A 19,105-nucleotide genomic window follows, 5' to 3' on the forward strand; every position below is an offset into this window, starting at 1 on the left:
GGTAAAACACCGAGAATAGCGGAAGAGCAACATTAGGTATTGAATTAGTGAGCTGGCGCTTGTAAGAATTCCTACCTATTGTACAGGACAATCCGGGTTCTCGTCGGAATCATAATCATCATCAAAAAGGTCACCTTCTGGCTCTTGACCGCTAGCAGCACGAAGACTCGGCGGAAGAGCATCCGGCCGATGCAAGACTCCCTCCTCCTCCATTCTTCGCCGAATCGCATTCATATCGGGCATTTCACCAGGCGCCGTACGCAGTAACTGCTCAGCCATGATCGCCTGTCGAGGCGCTCCTCTCCGCCGCGTATACCGCGCGAAATCGCGAAGCATCCACTGTCGCAGCGCATAGTTGAATGGATCAGTGCGTGCCAGGTTTGGCGGCGCAAGAGGTGGTTCACCTGGAAGCTCGGCGCGGAAATTAGGAGCTGGCTGCTGGAGTTCGAACTGAGCTAGTGGGGGTACTGTTGGGCCGGCCCATTGTGTGCCTTCGAGATTTGCTTTGACATAACTTGCCATGTCTCGCATCAATGTCCCTCGGATCCCGCTTTGAGTCCGCCAGCCTTTTACCACTAATGGCACGAGCGGTCCCACGTACACCTGGTTTGGGTGCTCGAGCGCAAGAGGCCAGAGATCTTCGAGAATTGCGCATTGCGCGGAGTGCATCGCATATAGGTCGCCCCAGATTAAACTCCCCAGGATGCGCATCTGTCCGGGGTATGCGGGACATTCCTCGGGGCGGTAGGGACCCTCTTTAGGGTCGTAGTCGGCGTGAACCGCAACGACAAAGCCGGTGAAGTCGCCTTTTAGGACGAAATCTGTGGCAGCAGAGAATGCGGACCCGGTATATGAAGTGTAGCTGGCGCAGTCTACTGCAAGAAAGGCACGTTTGTTGATGATTTCTCTTAGCGTAAATGGCACCTCGGACTGTGATTCGGTGTAAGTTGAGTTGTAGTGTCTGCGAGCTCAATTAGTCGTTGCTATTGAGGGTAATGGTGGCTGACTTGCTTCTTTGCTGCTTCAAGGTCATTCTCAACAATCCCGAGCTCCTTCCCATCTCGCCAATGCAGCTTCAGGTGTGGTTTCATTGTGGCCGACCCGGTTTGGCCTGTTCCCCAATCTAAGATATGAGCTTCTAGCTTCTCTCGGAACGCGCTCCACTCCTCCTCGCTTTGCCCATATGTGAGTCGGTATATCACATATCCACACCCTTTTTCTTGAAATTGCTCCATTCGTCTGCTTTCATGCGAGATCCACGGCTCCTTCGGCACAGGCTCAATCGGGTCACCGCGCATCTCCCTCCGGACCTGAGCTTGGCAATTAATCTGAAGCATGGAAGTCTGAATCAGATCCACCGGGTCCGCCATACCCAGGCGACGTTCGCCTCTGGTCCGTATGTCTGCGATTTCCTTCGCCTGCTGAACTCTGCACGCTGTCTTCAGATACGGCGAGTACGTCTTCCGCCTTGTTTCCCAGTCCGGAGAACGAAGCGCAGGCGGCACTCCAGCCGGAACAGGAGGTGTTGTATACCCATAATAACCATCCATAGACAACATGACGGTAAAATCGGCGACACCCGCAATTTCAGCGAGTACATGCAGCCTATCTGTGATCCGCCACTGCTCCGAATCGTACACATTGGTGTTGGCCGGTCGATGCGATGCCAGCTTCCGCAATAAAGGCGCGCGCAACCTGTTGACGTGCGCGATAACCCAGCGATGGGCACACTCTGTCATAACCTCGAAGGTTGCTTCGATAAACACAGCCCACAGGGCTCTGAGGTCGATCAATGTCTCTCCCCTGCCGCGTCGGAAACCATTGACGACAGTCTGTACCTCGCCCAAGATCTCCGAGATGAGGTTGAATGTCTCGCGCATATTCTGTGCCACCCGTGGTTGGTTGAGGTACTCGAATGTAGCAACGACAGCAGACAGATACTGCGCCGCAACATCAAAGTTTTTCGATTGATCAAGGCCCTTTTCTTTCCACCTCTGCTCCGAGAGCGGCACAATCCCCGAGAACAGCCGGTTTTTCAATGCATGGAGATTCTTAGGAACATCGCACAGGCGACTCCCATCCGGATCGGAGACAATGCACGCCTGGATGCGCTCCCCGAACCAGCAATTTTCCCCGGGCCTGTTCGGGTCCTGGGTGCCAAGAAAACGCAGCTCGTCATCCTTGGGCCGTTCTAGAGTGGTTGTTTTGCCATTGGGAAGAGTACCCCAAGAGATGAACATTATGAACTCGCCGATCAGTTGCGGCTCGAAGAGGCGGTCGACTGTCGGGATCAGCATGGATAGATTAAGAAGAGGGTGTTACCCACCGATCATCATGTGTGGACCCTTCAGATGCGGGCTGGTGATGAGATTCCTCGCCGAGAGGTGCTCGTAGCGATCGGCCGAACTCGTCATTGCAGTGGTGTTGATTGTTTCGTGGCATGATTGAGAGGAAGAAAAAGGGGAAGAGGGCGAGCATAAGGAGATTCTGGTAGCGAGATAGCTCAGTGCCAAGAGAACGCGTTTTCGAGCTAAAGACAAGCTAGTTGAGATCGGAGAGCCCAGTGGAGGAGGAGAACTGGAGCCGCTGTGGTGCCTGCATTTTAGTGTGTTGCCTGTTCCGATTCCACGTGATGCCATCCAGAACAAAGATGGCTTCAGACTCCAGAGCTTGCAAGTTGGAGTCGAGTAAGCTTCTTGCATGAGTGATGGACACAGTGCCACTGCCCAATCACCTTTTCGCCCTCTTACATCATAACCACCATGTATTATCCGCGCTCGGGGAGATTGATGAGCCTGATTGGTAATCCCTTCGTATCGCATATATATATTGTCGCCGCGTGGAAAACTACTCACACACGAAAAGCAACACGTACTCAGGAAAATGTCACCAAAGATCTTCTTCACTGGAGCTGTATGTCCCGCTTCCCTATACAATCGTAGAACCAACTAACAGACATAGAGCGGCTACGTCGGCGGCGACGTCCTCCACGCCCTGCTGGAAACTCACCCAGAGTGGGAGAGCAGCATCACCATCCTCCTCCGCAATCGCTCCTATGAATCCAAATTCAAGTCCAAGTACCCCCAACTGAACTTCTTCTTCGCGTCGCTTGACGACACAGATGCGATCGCCGAAGAAGTCGCCAAGAACGAACTCGTCTTGCATTTTGCACTCAGCGCCGACCATCTCCCCTCGTCGCAAGCCATAGTCGCTGGCCTTAACAAGAGGGGAGGAGGGCTGTATATCCATACCTCCGGAACGGACGTCCTGCTTGACCCTCGCGCCCCGCTTCATCCACCCGAAACAGGGGTGCGGACTATCGATGACTGGGATGGGATTGAGGAAGTTCGGTCTTTACCCGGTATGTTGCGCGCCAACGAATGTTAAACGAGGCGGGAATGCTGATCGAATCTTAGACGACGCCCCGCACCGCGAAGTCGACAAATTTGTCCTCGCCTCTGGCACGGAAACCCTGAAGACCGCCATCATCTGCCCGTCCACCATCTACGGCACCGGCCGCGGTGTGATCTCCCAGCGCACGGACCAAATCCCCGGATCCGCGAAATTGATTCTGGAGCGTGGAGAGGGCGTGCAGTTTGCAGACGGGAAGACGTTTTGGAATTCTGTGCACGTGTACGATCTATCCCGGCTGTATATCGCTTTCATCAATGCCGCAGTATCCGACGGGAAGGCATTAACATGGAACAATGAGGGGTACTACCTTGTCGAAAGCGGAAGATATTTCTGGGGCGACGTCGCGAGAGAGATCACCCGGGAGGGGTATAAGCTCGGACTATTACCGTCCGAAGTGGTGGCGAGTGTGGGGATTGAGGAGAGAGAGGTTCTGGCGGGTGCTGGTCGGCCGGTTGTCAATTATTCAGTCAAGGCGAGTGCAGTCAGAGCGAGGAAGTTGCTGGGATGGAATCCTGTGGAGGGGACGTTGGCGGAGGAAATCCCGGAGATCGTCAGGGCCGAGGCCAGGGCTTTGGGGTTGCAATTCAGGGCCGGAGAGTGAGCGATCCGTCCAGAGTGCATGGTGTATCCTGGGGGAGATTATCCACTGTATATGTAACCAGGGTTGAATGTGCTCTGTATTCATGCCCAACGGTGCAAGATGTCAGGGGGTGGCTCGATGTTTGGATGGGGGATGAATGTGATTGGGCGAGGTTGTTGAATGTTTGACCGGTCAGGGACTCGACAGCAATGACTGGATAATCGGAGATTGAGTGTAATGGTGGCTTCAAAATTGGCGAATGGCAATAGACCGCCACGGTCCAATTCCATCCTTGTTCTGCGCTTGGGTCAGGTGCAGACTCAACCAATAATAGTCGTAGAGAGGAGAGTGAGGGGTGTTGTCACTTGTCTTTGACTGTCTGACCGGCGCCCGGGCCTGTGCTAGAAGACCTGCAGCATGAGATCCCCCAAGACTCGAGCACACCAGATGACTTATGCCGAGCAGTGCAACCTCATCGCATGATATCACACCGATGCAACCATCTGCCCTATCGTGCACGAAAACAAGGATCTCCCTCTTAGCCGCATGCACGGCCCAGTCGGGCTCTTGGACTCGGCGGACTCGATCCAGGGGCTTGCAGCCACGCCGCCACTGACCTGCTCACCCGGGCGCATCACATTTCCACGGATCAGGAACTCTGTTTACTCACTTTCCAGACCATCTAACCACGGAAAACCGTCCAGTGTTCCTGGCAGTAGGCCCCCAAAGGGTCACGAGTCGACCCCGGAGTGATCGACGGCGGGCTTTCCTCGGCGATGAATCCCCAGAGTACTAAGAAAAGTGACCCACAGACTAGCTGGCCAAGAATCAAACCAGGCAATCAGCGTGAAACAGAGGACGCTAGGATGGGGATTTGGATGGCTGCGATGCCACGGCGTGCGGGGGGCATGGCTTGGTTAGGAAGGTGTGCTGTGCAGATTCCATGGGCTGTGATTTCGACAAGCAGGAGTCCACTTCTTGGCTGCGAGGAGTTGGTCAGTTGCGTGAGATGCGAAAGCTATAAGAGATGGGCCGGAGCCGGTTGTTGTCGGGTTGTTGTAGAGACGAAAGTTGAAGACAATATCCAGGAAACTCACGATGCCTTCTCTCCTCCCCTTGCTGGCGATCGCCGGCCTCACCGCTGCTGCTACCCCGTATGCTCCCCAGACTCCTCCGTTGACTACCGACTGGACGGATGAAGTTGGGACAAACCCTTGGCCTGAGTACCCGCGGCCGCAGCTGCAACGGTCGGAGTGGCAGAACCTGAATGGTATCTGGCAGTATCGCGGTGCGCCGAATCTTGCTGCTGTAGATACGCCGCCGTTTGGACAGGACTTAGACACGGAAGTGTTGATTCCTTCCTGTCTCGAGAGTGGTCTTTCCGGTATGTTTACTCCAAGTCTATAGTGGATAAGTGCTAACAAGAGCAGGTCTGCAGGGACAGAACCTCTTCTACTCCTGGTTGTCCACCAACTTCAGCGTCCCCAACGAATGGGGTGGCCAAAATGTGCTGCTCAACTTTGGTGCAGTAGACTACGAGGCCACTGTTTTCGTTAACGGCGAGAATGTTGCTTTCCACCGGGGAGGATACACTGAATTCAGCGTCGATATCACCGACAACATCAACCTTGATGGCGGCAATGAACTGTTGGTCAAGCCTTACCCTATATTCGAGTTGAGCTAATGTTTAACAGGCTTGTTTTCGTCCACGACCCAACCGATGCTGAAGGGACTGTCATCCCCATCGGCAAGCAGACACTGACCCCCTCGCACATCTTCTACACACCTTGCAGTGGTATCTGGCAAACCGTCTGGCTCGAAGCCGTGCCAGCGGAGCACATCTCCAAGCTAGACCTGTGGGCTGAGGCGAATGGCGAGGGTAAGTTTCTCCTTCGCAGCGCATGGCACTCAACTAACGAATGCCACAGTATCCGCTGTCGTGCACACTCCCTCCGGCAACACCAACTCCTTGGAGATTAGAATCCTAGAAGGCGACGAGACCATTGCGACTCACACCGGCAACGCGAACGAGCTTTTGAAATTCACCGTCGACGGTGTCAAACTCTGGTCTCCCGACACTCCTAATCTGTACAATATCACCATCACCCTTGGCGACGACGAGATCAGTAGCTACACTGGCTTCCGCACATACTCCAAGGGCGAAGTTAACGGCGTTGTTCGTCCACTTGTCAACGGCGAGTTCCGATTTATTTTCGGCACTCTTGATCAGGGATACTGGCCTGATGGGTTGTATACTCCACCAAGCAAGGAGGCTATGACCTATGATCTTCAAGTCCTCAAGTCTCTTGGATTCAACATGGTCCGGAAACATGTATGTTCCTCACCACGCCATTCTTCAAGGAAGAGTTATTGACGATCGATTTAGATCAAAGTCGAACCGGCTCTTTTCTACCGCGCGTGCGATGAGCTCGGCCTGCTAGTTATCCAAGATATGCCCTCCATGGCCCTGGTTGAGCCAAACCAGGAGCAACAGGATGAGTTCGCTCGGCAGCTGGAGGCTATGGTCAACCAGCTCAAAAGCTATCCCAGTATCATGACTTGGGTATGTTCCTACCGTCTCCCTGAGGGCTTCTCTGGTGTCTAACACTTGATAGGTCATCTACAACGAAGGCTGGGGCCAGATAATCGCCCAAACCCCTGAGTACGGTCTTACCGACCGAGTGAGGGAACTCGACCCCTCTCGCCTGGTCAACTCAGTCTCCGGATGGCACGATCGCGGTGCTGGAGATTTCAGCGTACGTTTCCCTCCCCTTGCCAATGACATTGCATTGTGCTAACAAAACTAGGACAACCACCACTACGCAAACCCACAATGCGGAACCCCCTTCTGGTCCTCCCCCGCAAGCCCTTATGATCCCGAGCGCATCGGCATCCAAGGTGAATTTGGCGGAATCGGTCACAATGTGTCTATTGAGAAGTACGTGCACCGCGACATCCTCTATTCTCTTATCCCTGCTAACATTGATACCAGCTTGTGGAACGTTCAAGCCGCCATCGACACTATCCCTGAGACATACGAGATCGACGAGAATCTTGACGTGTGGAACTACCGCGGCCGTGTCCTCCTCACAGAACTGCGCGACCAAGTCCAGCGGTTCGCGTGCAGCGCAGCAGTCTGGACACAGACGACTGACGTTGAGGGAGAGGTCAACGGTCTTCTGACTTATGATCGCCGCTTGAAGCGATACAACGAGAAGCAATGGAAGGATGATATTGAGGCATTGTACAGTGCTGCGAGGGGAAGGGTAAGAGGCTGATCAGTTTATAGTTCTTGCGAATCATTTTATGGCGTTGATCTCAGTTTGCATTCAATCTACAACTTGCATAGGTGATTGAGGAATGAGGTGTAATGATGCATATTATTCTCTGGCTCTAGCTTCCCGATAACAAATAATCTCTACTATCTTATTTGCTTTTTGGACGCGTTCTTTCTTGATGGTCTGCGGAGCAGGATGTGATGAGGTTATGCTTGCCACGGACATTCCGCCCGCTCAGTCTATCCCTTGCTGTTTCGATCAGTCGGAGATTAACAGTCCACTGATACCAGCTCAAATCAACCACAACCTAACAATGACGTCCGGGGATGTTGGATCCTCGGCCCTTCGCCCCCCGAGCCCTGGTTCAGATAAACTTCATCATGAACTCATGCGTAACCTTAATCTACCCACCATTCTTATTCTCAACCATGGTCCTGATAGTAACTGAACAGCACCGGGTTACTACTCTATATGCCCATAGTATGCCAGCTAAGTGCAGGAAGGATATATCGAGCACAATGGTATTCTACCCAAATCAGCCAAAAGATCAATTAAGAGCCTGGAATGTGACGTGGGATGATCGTAGATATGCAGGATGATGATACTCTGGATATCAGCATGAGCTAATGTGTAACCTACTGTCGTATAAAACCCAATCTCGAAACACAATTCCTCTCAGATCAACTCATCAACAATCCTCCAATATCCACCGGAATTATCTATCTGAAGATAAAGCACAATAATTGCAACTATTCCAACATGCCTGCTTCTGTCTATATCGGCCATCTCTCCTCCAACACCACATCCGCAGAGCTCGAGTCCGCCTTTGACCAGTATGGCATCCACCCCTCGAATGTGGTTCGTCCCCCTACCTTATTCATAAGAAGGAGAAATAACTGAGTATGAAAATACCAGTCTATAATGCAGGACCGCGACACAGGGGACAGTCGAGGCTTCGCATTCGCAACGTTCGACAACGCTTCCGATGCGCAGAATGCTATCAACGCGCTCAGTCATACCCAGTTAGTTCTGACTTAACGTTCACCATTGGACAGAGAGTATCGGTCGGATTGAACTGACAATTTCAGGCTGAATGGTAGTGAGATCACCATGAATATGGCAAACCAGAGGCCCTCGGGTGGGGGCGGCGGCTATGGGCACATGTCGGGGTCTTCGGGTGCCGAGTACGGCAAGCAGTCCTTGGGTGGCTATGGAAACTATTCTGGTGGGGGCTATTCGCAGTATTAATCGGGGTTTCCGGACTTATTGTCACTTTGGAATGGGGGCGTAGTCGAGTCGAGTCGATGCCAATGCCAATATACAGTTCAGAATGGATGATTCTGTCTGCTGAGCTTGGTAACTTGCCTGGATCGGTATTCATAGACAGGAATTGTATTTTCTACACGTGGCCCTAGGTGAACATACCTGTTCGAAAGATGAAGCTCAGATATAGGGAACATAAGCCATGGCTGCCGGTAGAGTTGCCGACACACAAAGTTGCCATGTAATTAGCCCTGTTGATGCGTCCATGGCGTTCAAGGTCCGCGGCCTGTCTAGAAGGGTCGGGATTTAGCTGGATCATGGTACAGATACGAGGAATCTTGGGCCCCCAACCTCAGCATGATCTAAGTGGAACTTTATTACCTGCTGCTATAACAGGGCCAAATCCTTCGGGTAAGCTTCTCATAACTCTGAATCTTAACTTTATCGCGAGCGTATTGTTATACGATCCAGCATTAAAGCAGAAGATGAGCCAAGTACATATCAGCAACCTCCCACCCAAAACTACGTTCGAGGACCTCGAGATTGCCTTTTCCCAGAACGGACTCCGTCCGACCAAAGTTGTGAGTTTGTCCTTTACGACTAAACGTACCTGAAGACTAATTACTGCGCCACATCTCCTAGACAGTCAATATACAGCGCAGGGAAGGCACTATAACCTTTGACAAGGAGGGAGAAGCAGCCGAAGCCTTCTACAAACTAAGTCTCAATGAGCATTCCGCCTTCTTACCCTAGTTATGCCAGGGTCGTTACTGCACAGTCTGTGTAGTTGAGTGCTTCTGTGTCTCTCGGAATAGGCAGCTGGACCCGAGTACCTTAGTACTCACGAGTGTCATATCCATGTGCGTGTCCATGTTCCGACTAGCTCATACATATTAGCTTAACACTAAATTCGTTACATGTGGGAGATGGTTCTTCTCGGACATAAATCTATGTATGGTAGTATATCTTCTGTGTCGCTAGATGCAGGGTGAAGTCATCTTTACTAAAAGCTCTTTCCTTGACGGGAAACATAGTCATTCTAGCTTATTAAGCCATCGCAGTATATCTTGGATGAGCTAAATAGCTTGCTCGAGACACTGCAGCTCATTAGAAGCTTCGGCTAGTTGAAATGAAACTTGGCAATGCCATATGTAGTAGGAGTTTCCGATCACCTGCAAGACCCGAAAGCACGACATCAGGCTGGCTGGCTTTCTACTGGCACTGCTCACTGTGTCCCCTCAATGGCATAGTCCCGCCACCAGAGGTAACAAGTCTAGAATTGGGATCCATCGATTCTGGTGTCGCTTATACAGGCGTCTGTTCGGCTGTGTCTGCATACTACAAGTATATTGGGATCCTTTCCTGTTTTGCCCGGAATGTAAGATGCAGGACAGTTCGTCAGCCAGAGCCTGTACAACAGATGCTCCCGGTTTTGGTTCCTCAACCCCCGGTCCAAGGCGCCATCAGATACTGAACCATGGTTAGTATCAGTCTCACTATGAGATCATGCTACCAGAACAGTCATATAGCGACTGCTGCCCTCATGGACGCATAAGGTCCGGTGTTCATCTATGATTGTTAGTCGATACAACAGCATGAGTCGGGTCTTCGCCATCAATAAGAAACAGCTGCAGTTCCTCGAGGATGATCTTTACCAGGTTGCGCACGGCAGATCGAAGCCTGTCAGTTTCCACCCTTTATTGCTTTCATATCTTACTGGATGCAAGTAAGATAATGCTTCACACAGACAATAACACCACGCGACAATGGAGGTGCCTACATGACGTTCGACCGGTCGCAGGAAGCAGATCAAGCGATTGAGTTTCTTCGCCGGGCTGGGTATGTATTTTTGGTTGCAACTTGGCTTTTACTGAGGCTTTCCTCCGTTGCACTTACCTTGGACTGATATTCTATATCGGCCCTAGAATAGATGGTCGTGAAGTAGACTCGGAGGAAACGAACAAGCCAGAAGACGGAGAGGACACGGAGTATTTTGGTGATCAACGCTTCAACACTCAGCAAGGAAAGCCTTTTTCTCCTTAGGACATATACCGAGTTTTGCTTTCTTGCAGTATTTAATCATGCGTCTACCGAACTATCTTGTTTGTAAACGATATTTCGTGCTTAGAGAATTACCACGGTTCCCGTATCAAGAACCCGGGAAATAGTACACTTCCAGATGAGTTCATATCCATTGAACTACGGTATATATATATATATATGAATAGATCGATGTCTTTCAGTTGTACTAGTTCTGTAGCTCACAGTCGTTCGTTCTCCATTATCGAACCACAATGACTCGCATCTTCATTAGCCACCTCTCCCCCAGCACCACGCCCACCTAGCTGGAGAGCGCCTTCTCGGACAATGGTCTACGCCCTGCAGAAGTGGTTCGTCTGTCCAGCAATCTTGGAAATTTATCCGAACCGTCAGCTAATACGATCTTTCTGGTCGTTAGACCATACAAGGATACGGTGGATATGGCTTCGCATCGTTTGATGATTCATGAAGCAGAGAGTGCCATATATGCCCTCTCTCATACACAGTATGTTCTTCACTTGAGTGGCTCGGTGGATCTACATTATATATCTCGTCCGATACTGATAGAGTAGGCTGGGTGGCAGTGAAATCGTTCTAGACTGGACCATGTCCAGGGGCCAGCCATCTATGGCATCCGTGGAACAGGACCCTGGGACGTACGAGGGTTACTAGTAGGCGTACACAGTAATCATCCAAATTTCTATATGCTGGTGCTCAGGGTAGAGTGTAGGTAACTGGAAGATTGTTTTCTAATTTACTATCCCAATTCTTTACACGATATCCGTGCTCAGCGCCACAGCCCTTGCAGCCTCCACATCAGCCAGAACCCTCTTCGTCTTCGTCTCAATCCTCTCCACGGCATCAGCTCCAAGCGGTAACCTCAACACCTTCCCCTTGAGATGCCCTGCCTCCCCTGTGCCAGTGATGACCTCGAAGATCTTCCTAACTGCCTTCGCCGGATCCCCGCGCTGCTTTCCCTGCGCGGCCTCGAACTTCTTGAGTACAACATCCACAATGCCATCCCTGTACGGCTCCGACAGTGGCGTCTCGGTCTTTTGGACTGCGGAAAGAAAGTTCGTTCGGAATGCGCCCGGCTCAACAATCAGGACATCGATGCCGAAGGGCGCGACTTCTTTCGAGAGAGCCTCAGAGAGACCTTCTAGGGCGAACTTTGAAGCTGCGTAGAGACCGCAGGAGGGCTGTGCGTCTTGGCCTGCTACACTGGAGACGTTGACGATGGTCGCTGACGGGCGGGAGCGGAGTGTAGGGAGGAACGCCTGGATCAGACGCAAAGGGCCAAAGAAGTTTGTTTCGAGTTGGGATTTTGTTTCAGAGTCTCTGCTGTTGTTAGTGCTATTCTTCATTATTCTGAGTAAAAGATCAGCTGTAACGTACGTCATGTCCTCGACGGCTCCAAGGAGAGAATACCCCGCGTTGTTGACGAGGATGTCGATTCCGCCATACAGCGCGTTTGCCTTTTCCACTACACCAGCGACAGTGTCGGCTTTTGTAACGTCTAGCTCGAGGATATCACCGCCCTTTGACTTGATTGCGTCTACGGCGTCAGATGATTTCGAGGCGTTTCGTACTGTGCCGATGACTTTGTGGCCGGCATCGAGGGCGAGGAGGGCGAGGTCGCGGCCGAAACCGGAAGAGGCGCCGGTGATGAACCAGATTTGGGACATGGTGGGTTTGTTTTAGGGTAGGTGAGGATGTAGTAGGGGGTTGGAGGTTGGAAATGGGGGGGTGATGATGTTGCTTATGTAGTTACTCCAAGATGTTGCGGTGGAGTTAGCAAACGGGCTTTAGGCAGTTAATTCCGCAGTCACCGTGCTGATACTTCATCGTCTGTCACTCTGAGTCAGCGGGCGCTTTGATTTCTCATTGCGTAGGGCGTATCCGCTTCTGCAGCCCTAGGTACGAGGATGGATCTCCTTAGTGCCGCCGAAGCGGATCCTAATACGGCTATCTGCGAGACCATAGGTGAACTATCGCGGAAAGACTCCGTGGGCCAGTATCGGCGCTGCTAGAAGCTGTGATCCACGTACTCATAACCCCATCGACCCGTCCCGCTACTGTCGCGGGAATATGGTGGCGGAGCTGCCAAAGCATCCATTTCAACACCGGTGCCAGGACTCGCACCGGGGCCAGAGGACCTTAGGCATCGTCGAAGTGAGTACTCCGGAGGTGGCGCCGGCCTTTGAGGTCCTGTTCTTGCATCTGTCGTGGCAGGTGCTCTCCTTGATGCAGGGATGGTAGTAGCACTATTGACATTTTTCGTTCCCCTCTGCCTTCTCCGAAGCCAAAACGCCAGACCTAGCAGAAATATCACTGCACTTGGAATGACAACAGCCACTGCTACCTTAGCGGCGAGGGGGAGGCCTGAATAAGAGCGTCGGGAATAGCAAACGATGGGGATAGGATCCGGATATGGCGCCGTCGTATTTATTTGTTCCATAAAGGAATCGCAGTCGAAGTCCCGCGTTGAGTTTACCCATATGCTGGTGTAGCTGGTGAGGTTTGGGAAGGCAGCGCTGGGATGGTGTGTAAGGATCAAAGTGAAGGGCTGTGTGACAACATCAACATACCTTTCGATTGCACCAGCAAGTTCTATCTTAGCAGCAGCGCGCAGGGGTAGCGAGAAAGATAGGCGACGCGTAGAGTCGATGTGGATGAGCGCATTCGTCTCTTGACAGACAGAAAGTTCGAGCCTGTCAGGCTGTCAGTGGTCGGTCGATTAAGACGAGTGGAACTGCAACCTTTCAAAGGGGCCATGAACGTAGAGCTGCGAATCGACTGATGAGAGTTTAGGGAGGTTTAGCTGGTAAGGAGTCACTCTCATATCCATATGAAATCGCAGTCCGGACTCTGTCGACGTTGATCCTTCGGCGTGGGATGGAGGTCCGGCAGAGACTAGGTTCGGCATGCTAAACCTGAGCAATGTAAGCAGAGAAAACTAGAGTCCAGGAGCGGTTCAGATACCTAGTGTGGTTACTAGAGAGCCGCATGAAGCCCACGGACTCCAAGGATGGCAACGACAAAGCATGTCCAACGCCGCTGTAAGGCGAACCAGTGGTGAAATCACCATCGATTGTCTGCAGAGAGTCCAAATTCATGCTATTCTGTATGAGCACATCTGTGGAAATGGAAAGGTCAAACAACACTAACCTTGCAAAGCTCCCATGAAACGCAGCAGAACCAGCATGCACCAGCTGCGGAAAGTCTGCATCCGCGTCATCTGCGCAGTCAAGAAACGACCTGCGCGCCGTGACATCCTCCAACCTGGGGAACGATATCCTCCCAACCGGATAGATGGTATCAAAATAGACGACGCTAGCAGATACAAGAGCCGGGGCGGCGATAGAGGGCACCTGCTCGATGGGGCTGCGGCCGCGTTGGGTCTGGATTGATCCGTTTACATGGACAACATGCGTGAGATCCATTGGGCCCGTGTCGGACCGTGAAAAACTGATAATGCCGTTGGCAGTCGCGCAGTTCTGAAAATCATTGTCTGTGTCTCCGGGTTGATCTATGGCGAACCATCCTGAACAATCGCTGGCGGATCCCGCTACTGATAGAGTTATTAGCTAGACTCAACTGACAGACCACGGGAGTGTAAGCTCACAGATCAAGAAACTCAAGAGCCTCAAGTACCAGATAATGTGGTGAGCCATAGTGGTCCCAGTAAGAGTGATAGAGAATCGATGAGGGTCTTCTGTGCGTCCAGACCAAAGCGAAAACAGAAAACGCCAGGAACGCGCCTTGTGCAACAGCAGCCCACGTGATTTTATGCTGAAATTAGTAACCATTTCAGTGCCATTATCTCTGGGCAGGGATCTCAGCCCTGGCTCCCGGCTTTAAACTGATCCGATTACTGGTGGATATTGAAGAGCGCAAGGCATCTGAATGAAACTAGTCGTGCTTGGCCTGGGCACGAGGGGCACCGGTAGACAATCACTTGAGAGTTCCCTTGAGTCATCAGACAAAGTGCGATGAGGATAGCCTGCGTAAAGCTGGTTTAAAATGTCCACACCTAGATCGGCAGGAAACCCAATAGAGCCGACCTGATACAAATTACCCTTTTTTTGGGGTCAAAAAATATTCTGGCATTATAATAGGTAAGAGCTGCAGGTCTGCAGCAAGAAAACTAGAAGGAGCTAATGTTATGACTGTGCGAAAAGCGCAAGCATGCTAGATACCGACATCATGTAGGAACCAATAAAAAGAAGTCCAACACTCGAATCCTCCACAAAAACACCTGAAGACAACCACAGGTCCGCCATTTACTGGACACGCTCACACCCTCCTCCCCCTCTCATCCGTAAATGAGTACCTCGGCGGCGCTCCCCAATTCTCCCCATCATGATTCTGATACCCCGGATAAACAGGCAACGGCACCGTAATCTCATTGTCAACCCCCCTATTACCACTATTTGCATTCCGCCTAACCCCAACATTGATATTGATATTGGTGTTTCCGGTCCTGGCATTAGCCGCGGCGGCGGCATTCGCAGCCCCAGCAGCACGCGCAGTCGCAATGGCGCTGTCCGAATCTTTGCTTCCTCCCGTGCAGCAGGTCATCATCAAAAGGACGAAGACAATAGGTACAATTATCAGTGCGATGATCGCGGGGTTTTGCATCCGTGTGGCGCGGCGCTGGAGGGCGCGGCGGCGCAATTCTGCTGGCTTGGAGGGTGATGCGGGTACGGGTGGGGAAGTGCAAGATACGGGTTGACTGGCGGAGAGCATCATAGCATTGGCAAGACCTTCACAGTCGAGAGTATGGGTTGAGCGGACGGTGATCTCGGTGGGGATGCTGCTGATGGACGGGAACGAGATGCTAATAGACTTAAGTATACATGAGGTGTCTGCAAGGAGAAGGGCGCCGAGATACCTTGATATAGCCCCGGACAATTTGATTGATTCGGCAAATTCGAGCGCGGGAAGCGAGATTTCGACCGCATCCAGGCTCGAATCGGCATTGTGGATTGTCATGGCACCGCCCACAAAGAGTAGCGCATTCAACTCGATACTGGGATGTAATCAGCAAGCCTGTAGCTATAGTGTACAGAAACATACCTTTCGAAAGCCCCTTTCAAGCTGATTGACCCAGCACTTGTTAATGATGGGAGCTCAACCGTCCCAGCCCCAATAATTAAGACATTCTCCTCTACGGTATGCAGCAAAGGAAAGGATACAACTGGCTCTGCCTGACCGAGCTCAAACTCCAAGCTCCCTACAGAGACGAGCTCGGGAGCTTCGACAGAAGACACATCAGCAGCAAGATCGATCTTAATAGTCCCGGTGATATCGATTATATCCGCAAGGTCCAATGCCCCAGAGAAGGAGGGAAGAATAGCGATAGTTCCATTGACAGTAGTACAGCCAGAAAAGTATCGCTCTATATCTTCCAACTCAAAAATATCAAACCAGCCCGTGCACTCTCGCGCAAGCCCCGCTGCAAGCAGTCAGCATCTGTCATTCCAGAAAGGGTAAGCAACCACATACAGATCGGAAAGACCCCGATAGCCAGCACAGCACAGGCCCAAATAGCACGTAGAGTCATCAAGGCGGTTTCAAGATAATAATCAACACCCGAAGTGGAGGCATTGAAGTGGTGATAGTTGCAGTTGGTGCGTGCGAGAAAGTAAACAAACCTGACTTGGAAGGGAGGTCACGGCCAATATATAACCCTGTCGAGTGCATCTCTCAAACCAGTATCTCCTCGGCCTCTCGGCACGTAGGGCTCACCTCGTTTACGCCCGAAAGGGCTGAGCGGGTGATATCATTGGCACAGAGCCTCTCCCCGGTTGGTGGCGCTGGGCGCAGCGCTTGGCATGGGCGGAGAGCGGACCCTACGCGGACTCACATGATGTTTTGTTCCGGATAGACCCTCGTTTCTGAGCCCTGACTTGTATTGTGACGAATCAGAGGGCTTTCTTGATCGGGGCTTTGGAGAACTCGAGGCTAGACCTGAGTGATTTGCTTGGCAAGTATTCATTGGATATTGAAGAGGATAACAAACAATTCATTAAATTGCGTCATTACGTTCATGCTGTCGCATCGATTGACTTATAATTGGCCCATGCAGAGCCGTGAAACATTACATCTGAGCATATGGACCCTCCTTCATGTCTCGATTCTCCCGCTGCTGGCTCCCGGTTGGGTTGGCGTCCCTACTACCGTGTCCTGCCTCGGGGAATACGGCGGCGGAGGCATATCGTCCATTTCTAGAGGCTGCCTCGAACCTTGAGAATCACTCCTAAGAAAATCAGGAAGAGGAGCATAACCACGACGAGTAAGACGACGGTCCCACCGTCGTAGAAGCCCCCCCGTCAAATCACCACTATCGCCGGTCCTGCTACCAGTGACAGCGCTCCTCTGTTGTGACCCCCCTTTCTTTCGGGTGAACAAATAGTACACCAGAACCCCAAATGCCCCTAGTGGAATGAAAATTCCCAGCAGCACCTTTTTCAATCTAGCAAGGTCTAACTTACGCTGAGCAGCCTTCTGATTCAGAGCGTCATAGTGATCGTAAGAGGAACTCGGGGAGGAGCAAAACACGAACTTGCCAATCTTTGATCCAAAAGCCGGGCAGTCAAAATCGATGGTCGAGTTTATGGTGATGGAGTGACTAATGCGCTTGCTGTCGGTGAGATTTGGGAAGGAGACACTAAGATTCTGTTTTAGTTCCACGAGGCATAATACGATAAGGCAGAATTGAGGCGCAGGATGGAGAGAAGAGAGAAGGGACCCACCTGTGGATAGCTCCACAAAGCCCAATTGACGTATGGATGGAATAAAACCCGGCGGTTAAGGATAAAGGGCGCGTGGAGTTGATATAGATTGGTCCCAGGTTGGCTTCCAGAGAAGGGAGGTGGATCCTATGCAGTTGAACCTATATCAGCAGGCACCAACAGGTGAATAGAAATCAGGAACATACTTCTGGAATGGGCCATTTATCATGAAGTTCGAGACAGACCGAAGGCGCGGCAAATAAAGTGAAAGAGGTATGGTGGAGGCGTTGAGCACGAGATGAACGCCCTTGGGTTCGGTTTCCGAATGATACACATACACCGCGTCATCAGACTCTCGAACAGACATGAGCTCAGGTAAGGAGATGCTGTTGGGGTTTAGTGATGAGCTAGAGTGCGAGGGACAAGTCCATACTTAGAGATGTTGTCTGACAGCACAATCGCAAACGCGGACTTTAGGGAAGGAAATGAAACTTCGGAAGAGACATCGGCCTCGGTATCAATGGTCAAAGTTTTGCTTATAGACTCCAGCGAACCCATATCAAGACTAACGAATTTAGCGAAGTACCGTTGTACGAATGAGGATCGGGTACCGTGCAAAGGGTCCCTCGAGCCTGACAGACTCGGCCGTGACTAATGACGAGAAATCTGCCGTCGGGCTGTCCCTCACCTCGAGAGACTGTGTTGTAGGATCATTCTGGCCAGAATTATTCTGTGGCGGCGCTCCTTTGAGCGCAATATAACCGGCTTTTTTTAACACTGGAAATTCAAGACTGGTCGACGTAGTATCAAGTGATATTTCATCTCCAGAGTCTTCAAGACGAGGGAAGGATAAACGCGATAGCATACCGGCGGTATCAGTGATAATCAGACTTGACATATAGACAAGTTCTGGCGCTTCAATTGATGTTGGTGACGAGAAGCCGTCGGCCCTGATTCTACCGTCCAAGCGGGTCAGATTGGGGAGAACAAGTAGACCCTCATGAGTCGCGCTCAGATTGAGCATGATAGTACCCTCGACCTCTGGGCACTTATCGAAAATTGTATCTGCATCTCCCTGGCTTGTTATTGTAGGCGATATTTCGCAGTCGCCGCCATCGCCGGCTGCTGATATTGCCAGCAAAGAGAGCATTAAAGAAACTGTAAGTTGAGAAGTCATGGCGACTTTAGAGTCATAACAGTCAGGCAATGCATCAGTAATTTGATAGGTAGGGTGTTGTGGGAAGGTAAACGAGCCAGGGAGAGTCAAAGCTATAAGTTATGGCGCCATGGCAGTCGGCTTTTATCCGATTTATCCGGCTGCAGAGTGTCTCACTAGCTTGCTGGGCCTGTGGGTTGGACGTATGCTCTAGGACCTTTGGGCTTCTTGGACCTCGTAAAAGCGCCCTACCAGAGGATTTATTGGTGGAAGCCCCTTTCGTCGCAGTTTAGTACCCCTTGGCGTAGGGCTGCCACCTTGTACCTGGCCCATGTGATCAGTACGTCATTGGATCGGCTACATAGGAAGTTGGAGTTGGGGCTTACTGTCGAGAGGGTATCAAGTAGGTTCATCTTGCATAGGGTGAATGAGGGCTATAGGACTCTATCAGGTAACATAATGGTAACTTCATGCACAACTCGCTCACATGCAATGAACATACGGCAAAGCGTGAAACTGCCGTTAAGCGGAGGAGTAAAGGAATCCAATAGTGGGTATAACTGTTTATTGGTCCGGGCACACCTGTACAAGGTGGTCACTTTCTGCAAACGTGGGACGACCTGTATGTCATCCGGAG

The 19,105-nt window shown here is 51.5% G+C and overlaps 9 protein-coding genes across 9 annotated transcripts; 4 read left to right on the forward strand and 5 right to left on the reverse strand.

Moving 5' to 3' along the window:
• Positions 1 to 9: 9 nt before the first annotated feature.
• Positions 10 to 2,855, reverse strand: BJY04DRAFT_186751 (uncharacterized protein). The gene is made up of 2 exons (XM_073710940.1): positions 1,012 to 2,855; positions 10 to 961 (listed from the first exon to the last, which is right to left on the reverse strand). The coding sequence occupies exons 1-2, from the start codon at positions 2,295 to 2,297 to the stop codon at positions 76 to 78; spliced, it is 2,172 nt and encodes a 723-aa protein (XP_073572535.1). The 5' UTR covers positions 2,298 to 2,855; the 3' UTR covers positions 10 to 75.
• Positions 2,402 to 4,055, forward strand: BJY04DRAFT_38990 (uncharacterized protein). The gene is made up of 3 exons (XM_073720274.1): positions 2,402 to 2,913; positions 2,962 to 3,361; positions 3,417 to 4,055. The coding sequence occupies exons 1-3, from the start codon at positions 2,884 to 2,886 to the stop codon at positions 4,013 to 4,015; spliced, it is 1,029 nt and encodes a 342-aa protein (XP_073572536.1). The 5' UTR covers positions 2,402 to 2,883; the 3' UTR covers positions 4,016 to 4,055.
• An 865-nt stretch (positions 4,056 to 4,920) lies between these two features.
• On the forward strand, positions 4,921 to 7,419 carry BJY04DRAFT_38993 (putative hydrolase). The gene is made up of 8 exons (XM_073720275.1): positions 4,921 to 5,378; positions 5,425 to 5,641; positions 5,689 to 5,873; positions 5,923 to 6,326; positions 6,381 to 6,557; positions 6,610 to 6,750; positions 6,802 to 6,932; positions 6,987 to 7,419. The coding sequence occupies exons 1-8, from the start codon at positions 5,093 to 5,095 to the stop codon at positions 7,270 to 7,272; spliced, it is 1,827 nt and encodes a 608-aa protein (XP_073572537.1). The 5' UTR covers positions 4,921 to 5,092; the 3' UTR covers positions 7,273 to 7,419.
• A 612-nt stretch (positions 7,420 to 8,031) lies between these two features.
• On the forward strand, positions 8,032 to 8,520 carry BJY04DRAFT_217214 (RNA recognition motif domain-containing protein; the record flags this gene model as incomplete). Its single annotated transcript, XM_073715981.1, has 3 exons — positions 8,032 to 8,130; positions 8,188 to 8,294; positions 8,361 to 8,520. 3 exons carry the CDS (start codon positions 8,032 to 8,034, stop codon positions 8,518 to 8,520), a joined length of 366 nt encoding a protein of 121 aa, XP_073572538.1.
• A 443-nt stretch (positions 8,521 to 8,963) lies between these two features.
• On the forward strand, positions 8,964 to 9,593 carry BJY04DRAFT_186762 (RNA recognition motif domain-containing protein). The gene is made up of 2 exons (XM_073710941.1): positions 8,964 to 9,116; positions 9,178 to 9,593. The coding sequence occupies exons 1-2, from the start codon at positions 9,021 to 9,023 to the stop codon at positions 9,286 to 9,288; spliced, it is 207 nt and encodes a 68-aa protein (XP_073572539.1). The 5' UTR covers positions 8,964 to 9,020; the 3' UTR covers positions 9,289 to 9,593.
• A 1,707-nt stretch (positions 9,594 to 11,300) lies between these two features.
• On the reverse strand, positions 11,301 to 12,277 carry BJY04DRAFT_39050 (putative short chain oxidoreductase/dehydrogenase). The gene is made up of 2 exons (XM_073720276.1): positions 11,971 to 12,277; positions 11,301 to 11,913 (listed from the first exon to the last, which is right to left on the reverse strand). Exons 1-2 carry the CDS (start codon positions 12,258 to 12,260, stop codon positions 11,346 to 11,348), a joined length of 858 nt encoding a protein of 285 aa, XP_073572540.1. The 5' UTR covers positions 12,261 to 12,277; the 3' UTR covers positions 11,301 to 11,345.
• Positions 12,278 to 12,601: 324 nt separating this feature from the next.
• BJY04DRAFT_217216 (uncharacterized protein) lies at positions 12,602 to 14,249 on the reverse strand (the record flags this gene model as incomplete). Its single annotated transcript, XM_073715982.1, has 6 exons — positions 12,602 to 13,109; positions 13,164 to 13,286; positions 13,335 to 13,508; positions 13,558 to 13,692; positions 13,744 to 14,146; positions 14,201 to 14,249. 6 exons carry the CDS (start codon positions 14,247 to 14,249, stop codon positions 12,602 to 12,604), a joined length of 1,392 nt encoding a protein of 463 aa, XP_073572541.1.
• Positions 14,250 to 14,662: 413 nt separating this feature from the next.
• BJY04DRAFT_186767 (uncharacterized protein) lies at positions 14,663 to 16,214 on the reverse strand. Its single transcript, XM_073710942.1, has 4 exons — positions 16,084 to 16,214; positions 15,655 to 16,033; positions 15,470 to 15,607; positions 14,663 to 15,415 (listed from the first exon to the last, which is right to left on the reverse strand). Exons 1-4 carry the CDS (start codon positions 16,139 to 16,141, stop codon positions 14,872 to 14,874), a joined length of 1,119 nt encoding a protein of 372 aa, XP_073572542.1. The 5' UTR covers positions 16,142 to 16,214; the 3' UTR covers positions 14,663 to 14,871.
• Positions 16,215 to 16,636: 422 nt separating this feature from the next.
• BJY04DRAFT_186770 (uncharacterized protein) lies at positions 16,637 to 18,536 on the reverse strand. Its single transcript, XM_073710943.1, has 5 exons — positions 17,924 to 18,536; positions 17,746 to 17,877; positions 17,519 to 17,698; positions 17,334 to 17,459; positions 16,637 to 17,248 (listed from the first exon to the last, which is right to left on the reverse strand). Exons 1-5 carry the CDS (start codon positions 18,487 to 18,489, stop codon positions 16,705 to 16,707), a joined length of 1,548 nt encoding a protein of 515 aa, XP_073572543.1. The 5' UTR covers positions 18,490 to 18,536; the 3' UTR covers positions 16,637 to 16,704.
• Between the last annotated feature and the right edge of the window lie 569 nt (positions 18,537 to 19,105).

The sequence above is a fragment of the Aspergillus karnatakaensis genome (assembly GCF_047715665.1).
Source record: "Aspergillus karnatakaensis strain CBS 102800 unplaced genomic scaffold BJY04scaffold_18, whole genome shotgun sequence".
In the NCBI taxonomy this organism is placed as follows: domain Eukaryota; kingdom Fungi; phylum Ascomycota; class Eurotiomycetes; order Eurotiales; family Aspergillaceae; genus Aspergillus; species Aspergillus karnatakaensis.